Source organism: Bicyclus anynana, chromosome 16, assembly GCF_947172395.1.
Source record: "Bicyclus anynana chromosome 16, ilBicAnyn1.1, whole genome shotgun sequence".
In the NCBI taxonomy this organism is placed as follows: Eukaryota; Metazoa; Arthropoda; class Insecta; order Lepidoptera; family Nymphalidae; genus Bicyclus; species Bicyclus anynana.
Genome location: NC_069098.1, coordinates 4042128 through 4059714, shown reverse-complemented (window position 1 = coordinate 4059714; position 17587 = coordinate 4042128). Strand labels below are relative to the sequence as shown.

Sequence of the window (17587 nt, the reverse complement as noted above, 5' to 3'; positions counted from 1 at the left end):
CCGATGCGGGCACATAGAATAATTGTTTAGTGCGAATAAAAGAATCGGGTTTAATGAAGTCCCGGCCACACTTGCTTTTCGCTTGCGGTTACACTTGTGTTCTTACTAGAGCGTTGGATACAAAGAAGATTTATGGAGCTATTTGTAGAGTTAAATAAAAAGTTAAACATCTTTTTGTGATAGTTAGGAGTGGAAAGAAGATTTAAGTAGAGTTATTTGTAGAGAATTAAAACGGAAATTGTAGAAGCCTTTTAAAGAGTCGAGTATGATTATGACCTTTTTATGGAGACTTGAAAGAAGATTTATAGAGCCATGAGTGGAAGTATAAAGTAGAGTAATTATTAATCCTCTTTTTAAGGAGTTGAAAGAAGTATAAAGGGGGTTATAACGGTTTATGAATTAACTTTTAAATTTTAGGATGATAGCGATTAAGACCGACGACTTATCGTGCTGAATAGGGCTTTGATGCAATAAATTTCATAATTTTGCATGATTCAAATCCTGGACCTCGTGATCCCAAGTCACTTAGCTAATCACTGGAAGTTTTTAAATGACTTTAACTTCATTGAGTGATACAAAAAATATCGTCATAGTATATCTTCTGCAGATAACCATTATGAATCAAATTAGTACGGAATTGACAGCTGCAGAGCTCAGCTCAGAAGAGTCATGTATTGGGCATAATTTTGTTTTTTAAAGCAACAGAGTTAGCGCCTAGCTCAAAATAGTGCAGCATTTTTTTCTCGTGTGAACGAGGCTTAATCCACTTAAACCAGACGTCTTTATATTTTTTTATGGTTTATATCGCACACGGAGATTCACGAGGTTATGAAGTTAAAAAAGTGCAGTTAAAAAATAACGATTGTGGCGACGACAATGGAGTCGTTCGAATTTTACGGTTTCATTTCTAAATTTGAATGCGGCCGTTATGTTTTTATTTATTTTTGGTATAAAATCCGAGTTTTATGAAGAGATATCGTATTGTTAATCTGTTTAGTCTGCTTAGGCCTATTTTTTTTAAATTTAAATTTAAAAGCAATTAGAAGAACGCAAGAAGTCGCACGCGTCCGCTAGTAAGTAATATATTCAATATAACTTCGAATACTGAAAACCTTATCACAAGTTTAATGGTGATAATTTGTTAATACTTAGAGGCAGTAAAACGGATCCGCTTTTCATCTTCACACAGGAAGTAAGAATAACTTGTAAATGACAATTACTGGGACTTATTAAAAAAAAAAAAACTGCTGAGTTTCTTTCCGTCTTGGTAAGATAATCAGCATTCCGAACCGGTGGTAGAGTCATTTTAAATAGTCACACTTAAATTATAATTAATTTTCACTTTCATAGTTATTGACCACGGCAGTGGGAACTATGTTTCTCGCTGATAATGCTTTTATTATGATAGTTCCGGAGCCTATTCTTAACAAAAAAAACAAACTAACAAACTAACGAAAATCTTACATTTATATATCACTAGACGCTTCGCGGAACATCTTGCATTCCACCATTCATCAAGACACTATAAAAAATTTGTCAAAACTGTATCATAATCATAATAATCCAGGTGATGTTGACTTGAATGATCAATACATAGACTTATAAAATAGGCAGACGGTATCTCGCTGCCAAACGACTGAAGCACTATGATAGTTGTAACTGTTTCAAAATGCCTCATATAAATATAAGAGCATAAAACATACACTTTATCAAGTGTTAATCTTCCAAAGGTTAAAATATTTTAATTGGCATGTGATCGTCTATTGATTAGAACCCAGTAATCAACATTATGTCCATAATAACACAAATACTTTTAAAGTCTCAGAGGTAACAGTTCTCGTATCACGGATTCCCTAAAATATAATTGATACACGAACTCTTCGTGGTATATCAATACACGAACTCTTCGTGGTATAATCGATACACGAACTCTTCGTGGTTTATCAAAACACGAACGCTGAGTACGTTGATAAGGTCGTTTTAATAGTTACGCCTTCGTGAATCATATAAGACCACATTGACAGCGAGTGGCAACACAACATTCAGGTTTACCCTGAACGTCAGTATTACTTCTCATTGCTGGTTCTGTAGTTCTAACAAACTCACAGAAGGTAATGGTGCTTTGGGTGAGCGAGTGAGACTGGGTGAGCGAGTGAGATTAGGTTGGCATCTTTTTAATAAAAGATGGTCATTGGCTCCAACTCCCGCACAACGACGGTGGTCCTCTCCCTGAATTTGGTGAGATTAGATTTATTTAAGAACCAGAACCCTCCACCTTTTCGTGAGGGTTATCGGTTTTGGTACATAAGTGTATATGGGTGAGTTCCACATAGTGGATTGATAACTGATTGTCAGACGACTAGTAGAGCAAAGCACACTGTAAACACCGTATAAATACAGGCCTAGCTTCCACTATCATCTTTATATCAAGCAGAACAAAGCATCACTGTATAACTAGTGTAACAGGCCTAGCCTCTAGCTGGTAGTCTTAACTTTCAGAGTATCCATTACTCTCAAGAGAGTGTAATGCGTTCGAAAGAAATCTAAAAGATTTCACACCATAGGCCGCTCGGCCCTGTGTATAATTAATAAGCCATCAGAAGGTCATTAGTATGTAAAGTTTCATATATATATGCTCTTAAGCATTAAGGAGTTCCTTCATGCGAAGACACTCCTGGCTGCATTATCATTTTGACTCATAAGTCAAATTTCACACCATAGGCCGCTCGGCCCTGTGTATAAATAATATGCCATTAGAACTCAATAACTATGTAAAGGTTCACATATATGCTCTTAAGCATCAAGGAGTTCCCCTCATGAGAAGACACTCCTTCATCATCATTTTCCATAAAAGTCCCTACTGGTCGCCCAAACAACCGACTTCGTACTATGCTTCCATCATACGATGGAAAAGCACGAGTAGAATACATCAAGCATTCAGCCAGCTGCTCTAGCTATTCATACTGAAAGCGTCACAGGCGTCAGCCCGCATGCTCCCAGTAAAGTAGTAAACATGCTCCCGGCGTCATCTGCCAATGAAAAATGAAAGATTTCCAAATAATATTTTTTCCAGTGATTTATCGTTAATCTCATGTACTGAGCTTATTTTGATGAAAATCTATTTTTTTTTTTTTTTTTTTTTTCTAAGCACCTATTAAGTTAATAAGTATGCATAATTTGTATTATATCTATATAGTATGTAAGACTTAGAGTCGTCACATAGTGCTGAGCATCTACGAGTTCATGTGAGTGTCAAGTGTATTGTCTTCATATGTGTATCTGTGTGTTTGAAGCCGTGTACTTATATATGCGATCTGGCAGAATTGGGGTGCGTCACTTTAGTTCAGGAAAAGGTGTCTGGATTTATTATTACGTCTATGGTTCATTTGTAAAATCGAGCTAGAAATCAGCTGAAAATCAGCGCCGTGTATCAGTATTATGCTTGTATGTAGTGCTCGACATATGCTGAGTTCTACACCCTTTCTTTTTAAGGGTTACAGACAAACATGCTGTCATAAGGATAGGGTACTGACTGTCTGTAACTTTTACATTTGAATTTAATTTTCCTTCAAATCGAATCTATGTTCTCTTGATCCAGCTAACCACTGGTCCTACAGTACTGTTGCAGTAGAATGATTAATCCAAAGCCAATATAACACGATTGCTATGCCAGTGGCAGCATTGTTGGCCATCTGCATGATTTATTTGCATGCGTTTGCCATTGTTTCATAATGCAGGTATTAATGCGTGTATATTGGAGTAATGTTTAATGCATACTCAAATATTATGTTAATTATATTTTGTTTGTTTTGTTGTTGTTAAATGGCGTATTCGTACCTCCTATAACAATTCTAAAATCTAGCTTTATAGACGGATTTACTAACCACACACAATATAAATATTCCTATAAAAATTGAGAATAGCTAAAAACGGCGTTACAATTTCAAACGGACTTGTTAAAAAGGTTTTTTTTTTTCGGAATATAAAATTACTCGTAAGAATAAAGTGTCAAGGACGTCCTTAACCCTACACCATCGGTCACAAGTTCGGGGAACTGCTCAAGGTTTTACTCTGCCACACGATAGACCCTGCACCCGCACGATGGAATGTTAAGATATTTCGTCTCTAGAAAAGCCTGTTTTAAAAATCACCATAGTCACAAGCCGTGAACATTCTTCAGCGCCTTTTTCAGCTTGTAGAGTTGTGACGAATTGTGACGAAAAAACGTATTTTCGTTTTTGCAATTCATCTAACATTGTGTTTTCAACGAAATTACACAATTATCGTAATTTTACGTAAAGTAACATTATTATAGTACTAGTCGTAGCAGCAGGTAGTATCATTATTTAAAAAAAACTGGTATTTACGTAATTTCGTTGAAATAATCGTTTTAGATGATTATAGAAACAAAAAAACGTTGTAAAATTATGCAGTTAAGGTTATTTAGTTGAAAACACAATATTAGTTGATTGCAAAAATGAAAATACGATGAAAAACGGCGTAGTGACTGATTACTTGGATGGTACACCGAGTTACATAATAACCTTGCTGAACTGAACTAAAAGTAACGTATCCATACTAGTAAGTAAAATATCGTCGCTGTCACCCAATAAAAACATTCGACCGCGGTCCGTGTTTCGCCGTATATAGTACACATCCGACGTTCGTTGAGTCAGTCAAGGATGTATTAAATTAAGCCATGCCTTAAAGTGTTGAGCCGTGAATCCGTGATGATCTGGTGTTTATGCTGAATGTATAATTCAGGTATTCTATACAATGCCTAGACAAATGATAGGTGTAAAATATTATGAAATATTTATTAATAACTGACTATGGATTGGGTTTCTAGCTTATTTAACAACAGTTAAATTTGTAACAAGAGCCGTAATAGCCCTGTGGATATGACCCCTGTTTCCGATTCCGGGGGGTGTAGGTTCGAATTCAGTTCGCGGCATGCACCTCCAACTTTTCAGTTGTGTGCATTTTATCACGTGTCTCAAAAGGTGAAGGAAAACATCGTGAGGAAACCTGCATACCAGAGAATCTGCGTGTAGGAAGTCTGCCAATCCGCATTGGGCCAGCGTGGACTATTGGCCTAACCCCTCTCATTCTGAGAGGAGACTCGAGCTCAGTAGAGAGCCGAATATGGGTTGATAACGAAATTGGTAACATGCCACTTATTAGCAAAACATTTTTCTAGGTTAGAGTTTTTAAATGTGGCTACGTTCTTTCCGGTCAAAACTGGCGGGTTTGAACCCCAGACTGCTAGGTTTTGATTCCCCTCAACCGTGCCTATACCAAAAACATACGCATACATTGATAAAATGTTAACATTTAAGGTATTCTTTATTACTATAGTGGCTTGGCCTTACTTTGGTTAAACAAATTATCTCAAGTATAGACGATTGTGGAAACTTTAGGAAAATTAAAGTCCAGTTTTCGATAAGTTTGGAAATGGAAATTGGTTTGGTGGTAAGGTAGAGTTCCAGGGAACTAATTGTTTAGGTAGGTACTTTACCTTACCTTGATAAGGTGCCTTGGGACCAACGTAAAACTCTACGACCGTCTAAAAACAGGTTATTTTGTTTATTATCTACTTAAAATATAATATCGACATAAAAAACGCAGGCATGACTTTTCTTTGCTCCCAAGTTTAAAAATGTCCCAAAGGTTAAATAATCATCCTCATTATCATCATTAACTCATATTCGGTTCACTGCTGAGTACGAGTCTCCTCTTAGAATGAGAGGGGTAATGTCAATAGTCCACAACGCTGGCTCGATGCGAATTGGTAGACTTCACACACGTGGAGAAAATTTAAATATATTATATAGGTTTCATCACGATGTTTTTCCTTCACCACATGTGATATTTAATTTCTTAAAATGCACTTAACTGAAAAATAAGTTTGAGGTGCATGCCCCGGACCGGTTTCGAACCTACGCCCTCTGGGATCTTAGGTAGAGGACATATCCACTGGGCTGTCACGGCTCTATTTATACTAATATTATAAATCTGAAGAGTTTGTTTGTTTGTTTGATTGATTGAACGCGCTAATCTCAGGAACTACTGGTCCGATTTGAAAAATTCTTTCAGTGATAGATAGCCCATTTATCGAGGAAGGCTATAGGCTATATATTATCCCCGTATTTCTACGGGAACGGGAACCATGCGTGTGAAAACGCGCGGCGTCAGCTAGTATTAAATAAATTGTAAATTGAATGGACTAAGTTGTGTTTGAACAAGAGTTTCAGAAGAACTATTTCAACCTACGTTGCTGGATATCAAGATTGATGTCCAACAACGTCGATCGTTGATGAAATGATGATGATGATGATGAGATGATAACAATGACGTCATAATGTGCGGATAACGCTAGCGTCTCATTCGTGGCGGGCATATCAAATTGCTTGATTATCACTCGGTGATGAATGTTGAATAATAAGCAATGAGGTCCCGTTTAAAAAACTGTAGGATTCCTTTTTTTATGGTCGCACGTCAACAGGCCCCGAGTGGTACATCATTAGGTATACAATTAACTGGACGTGCGCCTGGTGTGTAATTGTGTGATGAATTTTAATGATTCTTAGCGGAAACATGATGTTTTTGCATGTTTGGTGTAAGACGTTTTGTCCGTTGGTAATTTTAATTCCTACTGTATCGGTTTTGGTTGTTTATTACTACGCTTCTTGGTAAAGTTCACTTAATACCAGGTTATGGTTCTTATACACAGATTGACTCTAAAACCTGCTACCTTAGTACCATAGTTCAAACTCCATATATTTTACAAGCTACCATACTTATATATGGTAGTAGAGTAGAGGATCCCAATATAAGAGGACCGACACCCATCTGTTTACTTTAATTTTATAGATTTTTTTAAATTCAAATTCAATATGGGTTGCCTAAAAACACCCCAGAATGTGATTAAATAACGTTTTTTTTAAATTTTCACTGGCCTGGTTAACAAAGTCCATACCAGGCCACAGAAAACATATGCAAGCGAGCGAAGCGAAAGTATAATATAGTATAATATATGCAAACGTTAGGTTGACTACCTACCAGCGGCGAAGAGTTCAAGCAAGTCGATTCCCGCCGGGTTACCTTTAAAAATTCATGCATATTCGGCGCGTTACATGTAACGAAAGAACCACGTAACATTCAAGACGCTTTTAGAAAACATCATCCAGAGTAAAAACTCGCAGGCAGCATGTCTAAGTATGTAAAATATTCTAAACCGTTGCTTGAATTCACTTTTTCCTTCCTTTGTCTAGATACAAACTTCGCGTGGAATTTTAAATGCAGCCCATCGACGTTGCTTCTGATCGTGTATTTTTTAAAAATTGCCAATAGCCCCTTTGTTTGTCATACCAGCAATTGCCCGCTACTTCGCTCACCTGCAATTTATAAAAAGCACTTTGACATACAATGTTTTTACATTAAATCATTGTTGACACGAGCAGAAGAGGGGAGCGAAGGGGGGGGGGGGTAGTTTATACATAAAAAGCAAAGATTGACTGGGTATTTGCAAAATAAATAAGATTATATAATTTCAAAATCTATTAATATCTTTTGTCGTAATTAGATGAAAATTCATACAGTTTTAGCTTCCTTACATTAAATGTGACATTTAATGTAAGATATAAACGCACAAATATCAAAGATATTAGTCATTTTGTTTTAACGTAACAAAATCGTACCATTTTGTATGGGGCATTTTTCCGGGAAACGTGGCAGCGCCGCAAATCTGACCCTTTAAATCCCTGTAGCTCCGAAAGTAATGATCGCAGATACCCAGTTACTTTTATAAAATTGCTTTACTAGAAGCGTACTCCTAATTTACATAAAATCATTGAGAGTGTTAATCGATTGTCAAGGAATTCCTTACCCACATGGAACCACCACCCGCACGGTGAATCCATGGATTGCTAAGATATGTAAAGAATCCACAGAAGTAGTATACAATGAAATGAAAAGAAATCTATAATATATCAAGATAGTCTAATAAAAATCACTTATTAGTCATATAGACATTTGAAATTCATAAATGTATTTTTGCAGTTTGCTTCGTTGAAAATGGCTATTGGTTGCGTTCGTTTTCGGTCAGAAAATCCAGCATTGCATGCGGTTATTAGAGCGTAATAACGAAGTGGACTTTATAAAAATGTATCTGGATTTTTAGATGGTTTTTCGGTGAACTTCAATACGTGTGTGCAATGTGCGCAATTTGTTTTGTTTGATAATATTTTGTTGGGTAATGCCGATTTCCCGTCCAGTAATTTAGGCATTTTAAACTCCAATCTAAAAAGGAAAAACTCCTACTTAGCTGAATTTTTGTATACACCTTTATTACGGAAGGTTTGAAAAGTCGACAATGATATCGTGCCGGCAAAAAAAGTTACAAACGTCAAAAGGTCACGAAAATCAGTTTATTGCAAATATGTCGCGAACCTATGAGCTCGGAGGTTAATAATTGTTCCTCATAAAATTGTCTACAAAATTTTTGCAATTTTTCTGTAAAATAACGATGTTCTGATTAAAGCGCTTAATATTACTCAACTAACCGTGAATTATTGAATCGAATACTTATTTATTAGTAGACAACGCCCCGTGGTTTCACCCGCGTAGTTCCCGTTCCCATGATAATAAAAGAATAAAATATAGCCCAAGACACTCACAATATGACGTGGCTTTCTAGTGCTAAAATAATTCTCAAAATTGGTTCAGTATATCTAGAGATTACCCCCTATAAATTCCGCAAACTAAGTCGATTAAAATATTAGTATAGACTATCGCAATTGAAGTGCGTCCACGTCGAAACACAATTAGTTTTATTTTCTCAGATTTTTTAATTTAAAAAAAAACCTGTCAAGAAACCTCTTCCAGTCAACAAAAAGACTGCTAGAAGACGGTACACCAATAGTCTGATGTATTGGGTGCGAATCCAGGACTTTTCTTGTCCTTCAGTTAAATAAAACCTTGTCGATTTTTTTTTATTCTTTACAAGTTAGTCCTTGACTACAATCTCACCTGCTGGTAAGTGATGTAGTTATCTAAGATGGAGGCGGGATAATTTGTTAGGAGTAGGATAAAAATCCACACCCCTTTAGGTTTCTACACGACATCGTACCGGAACGCTAAATCGCTTGGCGGTACGTCTTTGTCGGTAGGGTGGTAACTAGCCACGGCCAAAGCCTCCCACCAGCCAGACCTGGACCAATTAAAGAAAACCTTAACTGGCCCAGCTGGGGATCGAATCCAGAACCTCCGTCTTGTAAATCCACCGCGCATACCACTGCGCCACGGAGGTCGTCGATACCATCAATAGTCATCAAAAGTTTCATAAATTATTTTAACGGAGCATTTCAAGTATCGGTGAAGATAATCTATACTAATATTACAAAGCTAAAGAGTTTGTTTGATTGAACGCGCTAATCTCAGGAACTACTGGTACGATTTGAAAAATTCTTTCAGTGTTAGATAGCCCATTTATCAAGGAAGGCTATAGGCTATATATTATCTCCATATTCCTTCGGGAACGGGAACCATGCGGGTGAAACCGCGTTATAAATGCACCATTAGCAGTAAATAACCGGCAATTTGTTCAATGTAGCATCGTATGTTAGCTTTATCCACATACCGACAGCTTGTTCCGGGGCGCAGATGCGAAACGTTAGAGATAAAACATAACTATTAGCTTTAGAAAACTTAGTTTGGCTTCACACTTGTTCTTATGAACGGATTTTGGAGATGACAGTTTGAGAGCTAAGAATTACGAGTATTTTAGTGTTCTATTGTTTTTGTGCTATGTATGTCCACAGTTGTGCTTGGCGTATGCAACAACATGCAAAGTTGAGATCTATACTAATATTATAAAGAGGTAAAGTTAGAGTAAGAGCCGACGTCCCGCAGTTTCACCTGCGCAGTTCCCGTTCCCGTAAGAATACGGGCATAAAATATAGCCTATACCACTCACAGATAACGTGGCTTTCTAATGGTAAAAGAATTTTCAAAATCGGTTCAGTAGATCCAAAGACAACAATACAATACCACAAACTTTACCTCCTTATAATATTAGTATTATACCTAGATGTAAGAATCAGGGAACATCTCATCAATCTAATGGTATGTTTTTTTTTATAAATCCATGAGTAGTAGCGGTTATAAATATATCTGTAATTAAATGAACATGTGAATAATAAACGAGAATTCAAAGAGAAATGCGTTATGAATTATGATTTAACAGTGAGTATAAATTATTCATACAATTAATATGAATGTGATAATGACGTGATTATGATTAGCCAAATTAGAAACGGGGAATCTGTTGTTGTTTAGCATGCCGATATTCAGCTTAGGCCCAGCGCAGACCGGTGATTTGAATCAGCCGCCAATAGTGTAAATAAAATATGAGACTATTTTAGAATTGCACCTCACGTGAATGTTAAATAGTTAAACAGGTTAACTGACGTGTCGGAATATACGTATGATGCCGTTTATTTTTTGATTAGTCATCATTATCAGCCTATGGACGTCCACTGCTGGACATATGCCACTTAAATAGACTTCCAAACATCATGGTCTCAAGCCGCCAGCATCCAGCGGCTCCCTGTAACCCTCTTGATCCTCGACTCAACGATGAACCTCCTCGGTCCATATAGTGGGCGATTGACCAAGACTGCGCTTTCCAAGACTGGGTCGCCAATCTAGCACCTTGGGATTCCAGCACCTTTGTGATTATTAGGTATATCTACTAAAATACTGGTACTTATTACTGTAATATTGCCTGGCTTTAATTTCACATAATATTGTGAAGTTGTGATTTACACCGCGTGAGCTTTATCGTTAATTTCACGATTAAGAACTCCGAGCTAGAAACTAATTGGTCATATTACGAGTACGACAAAATAATGTGCGTTGGATCAGTTGTCTTTCTCAGTTGTGTAGTTTAAACCCCAAAAATAGGCTATTTATTGTCTGGCTCGAAACAAGTGTTATCTTAATATATTATAGACTGCTAACGCCGCGTGGTTTCACCCGCGCGGTTCCCGTTCCCGTAAGGCTATAGGCTATATATTATCTCCGTACTCCTACGGGGATAATATATAGACTATAGCCTTCCTCGATAAATGGGCTATCTAACACTGAAAGAATCTTTCAAATCGGACCCGTAGTTTCTGAGATTAGCGCGTTCAATAAAAAAAACTTTTCAGATTTATAATATTAGTATAGATTTATTGATTTTTTACCGGATTCTATATCCGGTAAAAAAGAGAAAATACTTTAAGAGAAAAAGTTTTACAATCTTTAGAATAATTCATCGGCTAACTCAAAATATTTTTTGCGTTGCCCTTTAGAAATACTAAAATAATGAACATACATTACATTACTAATTCAAGTATAGATTTGCGTAGGATCAAATAGATAGCTACCTTGTATCAACAACGTATGTTGTTTAATAACGCGGAATTATATTTGAACACATAATTAATTCGTATTTTATTTGCATTAAACGAGGAACATAATATCACGAGTAATATTTGTACCAAAAGCTGCTTTGATTGTGGGTTATGAATAAAGGGTTCAAACCCTGGGTTAAGCAGGATATAAGTTAGAGTTTTTGTGGCAAGTAAGTTGAAAGTTTATGGAGAGCCAAGATAGCCCAGTGGATATGACCTTTGACCCTGATTCTAGAGGGCGTAGGTTCGTATCCGGTTCGGGGCATGCACCTAAAACTTTTCAGTTATGTGTATTTTAAGAAATTAAATATCACGTGTCTCACGGTGAAGGAAAAACATCATGAGGAAACCTGCATACCTGTGAATTTTCTTAATTCTCTACGTGTGTGAAGCCTGGCGATCCGCATTGGGCCAGTGTGGTGGACTAATTGGCCTAACCTCTCTCATTTTGAGAGGAGACTTATGCTCGGCGGTGAACATAATAGAGAATTAAGAAAATTCTCAGGTATGCAGTTATCCTCACAATATTTTTCTTTCGTTTGAGACTCGTGAAATTTAATTTCTTAAAATGCACACAACTGAAATGATGGAGGCGCATGCCCCAGACCGGATTCCATCCTACGCCCTTCAGAATCGGAGGCAGAGGTCATATCCAATGGGCTATCACGGCTCTCCCTTGAAACCTACTACCTACCTTAGGATGTAAATTATTTGTATGTATGTGTATTACTAATACTATGGTTATTTCTTTTTAAGCCACCTGCTGATGTCCTTAAGTTTTCCTAAACCGAAGGTTGCCTGGAAGAAATCGCTACTTAGCGATAGGGCCGCCTTTTGTATGCTAATCTCTTCTTAATATGTTTTTATTTCACTCGTATTTGTCTTTGTGGTGTGCAAATAAAGAATATCTATCTATCTATGTACTTTCAAAGGCCATCTTGGTTAAAACTTATAATTGGCTGCCTAACTTACTTGGTTAGAAAATTAACTAACTTTGAGCTTTCATAAAATAAGTTCGGCTACGCAGGCTTATTTAGTTTTCTCAACGGAGAGGTCCTCAGTTCGATTCCCAGCATAGGCCAGTTTAGGATTTTCTAATTTCTGGTCAAATCTGTTATGGTGGTAGTTATTAGGCCATGGCTAGCTACCATCGGCAAACACGTACCGCCAAATGATTTCGCGTTCCGGTACGATGTCGCGTAGAAAGCGTCGGAGGTATGGATAGAATAAACTTGTACCTCTACCAAGTAAGCCCGCTTACATCTTGCAGTGCAATTCATAGACGTTGTGGGGGTCCCCCAGGGGTCCATTCACCCACTGAGTGTCGAAATCTCAAACGCACTGAGTTTAAATTCGACACTCAGCGGATGAACGATCCCCTGGGAGCACCCCCACAACGTCTATGAATTGCACTGTTAGACTGCATCATCACTTAACATCAAGTGTGATCGCTGTCAAGGGCTAATTTGGCAAATAATAAAAGAAATATATAGATTAGATTATTAGAGTACAGAGTAGCATATTGTGTTCATTCATAAAACAATAAACAAAGCACAAAGTATCCAACTGTTGAATGTGTTGCTAGTTAAAAATAATTTAAACATACGTGAAATTCCAATAACGTTAAAGCCAACCAACCTTAGAGAGCAACATAAATAACTAATTTATTAGGCACATTCGACCTCTTTACTCTCGGAATCAATTAACGTAGAAAGGTAGGTTAAAATTTAAAATGGAAACCAGCTTAGTGGCCATAAATACCGGGAAACTAGCAAAACTATACTTGCCTAGTGGGATGTTAATAACGAATTAGCATCGAAAATCAGCTTAACGATAATCGGAATATCAAAACGTTAGTCTTCACTTGTTTATGTTGATACGCTTACAATGATGGCTTTGTTTGTATTAGCCGGCCATTTGCATAATAGAATAGGGTTATTACTTTTATATATTGCTAATGTATCTAGTAATTATGACGAATAGTAATAATATTTCAATAAAATGTCTATTTGTAATCCGTCGATATGTTGGCAATATTGATAATGTATGGTTTGTACACGATTGTCCAAAAATGGTATTGTCATTTTACCAGCAATATTCCACAATTTTACAAAAACACTTCTAAATGTTTCAACATATTTGGGTGTGTCATGACAATCCTTACTAACCTGAGTGTTTGGTTATAATTCCATTGAAAAAATGTTGATTTTAAAATTAAAACCGCGCTTGCAACTGTATGCAATTGGGTTATGTTAATTTTCATTATTATGCCTACTCATTTTACGAAAATAATGTTCATTTTCTTGTTTCAGGCACCACGATGGCGTTGCCGTCGCTTCTATATGTGATACTTGGCGTCTCCGTCCCCGTTATAGCCGGTGAGTACTTCGTTTGCTTTAAGTATTTCAAATCAATTTCTTAAAAATACTTTCGAGTACTGCGATAAACAGTTTTGGAGATAGATGATCTCCCTGACTGACTCCTCTAACTATGTTTATAATATCTCCCCTATTTTTAAGTTATAGATATACCTGAGAATTTTTATGTATGCTTTGTTGATATTTCATTGGTGCTTTCCAGAAGGAAATGGAAGGAAATCATGAAATATATTATCGAATGCTTTAGTGTATTCAGTAAATGCAATATACAGGGTTCTACTATAATCTTTGTATTTTTCGATGATTTAATATGTGTGGTTCATTACGCTAAAGCCGACACGGAATTCAGCTTGTTTGAGTTGTTGAAACTTATCAATTTTAGGTCCTATTCTATTTACGAGAATGCTAGTAAATACTTTGTATATGCAAGAAAGGAGACTATTTGGTCTATAATTTGCCATTGATTCGGTACTACTCCAGTACAATTTTAAATAAGTCTGCTAGGGGCACCACCAACTGATTTATTCGTGAACATGTAATTTCAGCTCAATTATATTCAGCGGGGAGCAAAGGACCGAAGCTTGTAATCATTCGAAATTTTCCGTTCTGTTTGGAATTCGTAACAAAGGCGTTGTAATTAGTTCTCTCAGCTTATTAATCTTTGGATTACATTCTTCGAGTTCCGAGACGATACGATTTTTAATTATATTATATTATTTTTACATACATTTTGTTTAAATATCCTATTAAGGTATAGATTTAGTTTAGTTAGAGTTCTATGGGCTTGTTTTAAGGGCTTTCTTAGAAACTGTACTAGAAAACATAATATGCTGACAAAAATAAACATGGTGAAAGTAAGTATGTTTATTTTTGTCATCATGCAGCTTTATTGTCTCTTAGACTGTAGGTCCAATGGTAAGACTAAGTTATATTCCTGGGGCAGGCTATAAACTATTAAGCTTTTATTTCTTCCTAGAAATTCCATCCAATCCACTAGCAGCCCGGAGTTGGGACTTTAGTAGTGTTATACCGTAAGCAATTTAATTAATGGATCAATTAAGTGAATAGACTAATAATGATGATGATATATAATTAAATACGCTATTCGTATGCCTTGGGAGCAATTTTAAAGAGATTTTCACGTCAAAAAAACGCTTCACCTGCAATATAGCGGCAACTCTATTTGTTTACTAATTAAAATTAATTGCCAGCGCAATTATCTACGTTTTTAATCCAGAACAAATTGATGGAGCCCGTCTGTTTCGTTCGAGGCGGCCCGTTTACCCATCCAGATAAATATCTTTGAGAGGCGTGACTTTTAAATTATACGCAGTCCATTGTCGCGTGTGTAAGCTGCATTCCAGCTTGTTAGTAAGAAAACCATCGATGTTTGGCTCGAAAGTGGCAAGTCTCGTGTACTTTGTGTTTTTTTTCTCTTTTGAATTGGTCCGTGTCGCTCCCGAGTCCCGGCGGATGCGGCAGGTAGCTACTCACACATTGACAGTTCGTGTATTGACGCCGAGTTAAAAAAAACACTAATCCAGAAGCGGGTTCCGTAGATAAATATGAGGTGATATGTCTTACTGTGCGGTTCTAATAATAAAAACTCGTTTGAGTTTCCTAACCGGTAGTTATGATGTCCAAGCAAACTGTACACTAAGAAATAATGTTAACTTTGTCGGTCGTCGGCATTTATTTATTTTGTAGTTTTTTACTGATATTACATATTTTATGTGTTACCCACATTTTAAGTAAGTACTTAATAATATTATGCATAATTTCGTCGCCGTCGCTAATGGTACCATGGGCAAGTAGTTAGAACATCTCAAATTGCGCAAGCCAGAATGGGCGAGTTTGTTTTCGATCGACTCGGCAATTATTTTCAAAATAATTCAGATAATAGTGACGCCGTTAAATTTTAAATACTGTTAGATTATAATCTATCTCGCGAGATTGTGAACTGTCGAAATATTGTGAACCGCAACATATTCCAGAGAACCGGAACTTGAGTAGTTCAAAAACCTAATGGTTAGGTTAGGTTAGGTTAGTATAAGAAATTGTGCGCTTCGAATTCATCATTATCATCATCATATCAGCCGATAGACGTCCACTGCAGGACATAGGCCTTTTGTAAGTGTGATGTCCACTACTTTGTAGGGAACAGGGCTTTAATATAAACAAATCAGTAAGCAGTTACTGTGCACGCATCGACGGTGACCACCGCACGCCACCGCTGACAGATGCGGAGTGTCCGGGCGGGAGTGGGGAGCTGACGTCAATACGTACACTTTTATTAGAACAGTACATCACATTCTCTTCCTTTTCAATATAATTTAATATTTTAATTACACGTCCATAATAATCAAATATTATAATAATACCCAGAACTAAAACTGATCTACTGCTTCTATACAATTCTTATGATATTTAAATTACAATATTAAAGTTATAATGATTTAATGAAACCCAAGCTAACTATTACTATTTAGGTTATCTTCCGTTTCTTCATCATCTATAACTTTCCACTGTCTTTCTACTTTTTTAAATGGACATTGTTTCGTCTATACACTTGCCCAGTTTCATCATTATGCACATTTTCTCTCCAACTTCTAGTTTATTATGTTTTGCTCTTCACGTTCTATCTTCATTTAATTTGTTTTTTTTTCTGTATCTCAATCTCTTACTTTTGAATCGTCATAATAGTTGTTTTCGATGTCTGCTAAAAAAGGTAGTCTTATCTCTGAACTTTCTCCGATAGAACAGCTCATTTTGAATTTTCCTGTGGATTGATGAGGCGTACTGCTATACATAATCAATAATACTTTAGCAAATCCTCTTTCCAATCTGACTTTCGCATTGACTAAGTCGATTTAAAATATCCTTATTTTGTCACTCGATTTCACCGTTTTGTTGAGGCCAATAGAGGATCGTATAGAACAGAGTTATACCATTTTGCTACAAAACGTTTTGAATTCTAGACTTAAGAATTGTTTTGCATTAACAGCTGTTACGTTGGCTGGATTTCCAAATGAATATTTTTTAATACCTTTTTTTTCTGTAGTTATAATTTTAATAATTTGAATGTATTTATACCTACTGTAATAATCTATAATTACGAGAAGGTAATCTCCACTTGGTGAGGGACCCAAAAAACAATAGCTTTGACAACCCAAGGTTTAGAAGGGAGTTCACGTCTTTTCATTGGTACTGGTGGATCAGGAGCCAAGACTAAAGTACATCCTCTGCAACTTTTTCAGTTTGTTCGGCGTCTTTATCTATTTTTGGCCACCAGACCTTTGAGCATAGCCTTCAAAATCAATATCAAAATTCATTTATTTCAAGTAAGCTCAGTTTACAAGCACTTTTGATACGTCAGTTGACCATTTGTAAAGATTCTACCACCGGTTTGGAAGGAAGGTTCTGCTGAGAAGAAACCGCCTAAAAACTCAACAGTTGCTCTTTTTTTTTTTAATCATACAGTATTATAATTTACAATTGATGACAACATTAAAATTTCTAATAGTTTTACTTAGTTATACTCTTGTTTGTTGTTATAGTTTTACTCTTGGGTGAAGGCGGAAGCTGATTCAATGGCCTTCAAGTACCTTTATCATTAAAGAACTCATCAATGGTGTAGTAACTTCGACAAGTAAATGTCCTTCAACATATTGCTTAAAGCTATGCATTGGCAGGTCCATCACATCTTGGGAGTCTTCATATGGACTACACCAGAATGTCCTTCATGGACTG

At 36.5% G+C, this 17587-nt stretch overlaps 1 protein-coding gene across 2 annotated transcripts in view; it reads left to right on the top strand.

Annotated features, from left to right (window-relative positions):
- The window catches only part of LOC112056122 (interference hedgehog), a 73120-nt gene that overhangs the window by 21258 nt on the left and 34275 nt on the right, over window positions 1–17587 (top strand). For both annotated transcript variants that reach the window (XR_008251529.1, XM_052885990.1), the window contains exon 2: window positions 13772–13837. Coding sequence is in view for 1 of the 2 variants with exons in the window: in XM_052885990.1 (XP_052741950.1) it covers window positions 13780–13837 (58 nt within the window). In the remaining variant the exon portion in view is untranslated. The remainder of the gene's footprint in view (window positions 1–13771; window positions 13838–17587) is intronic.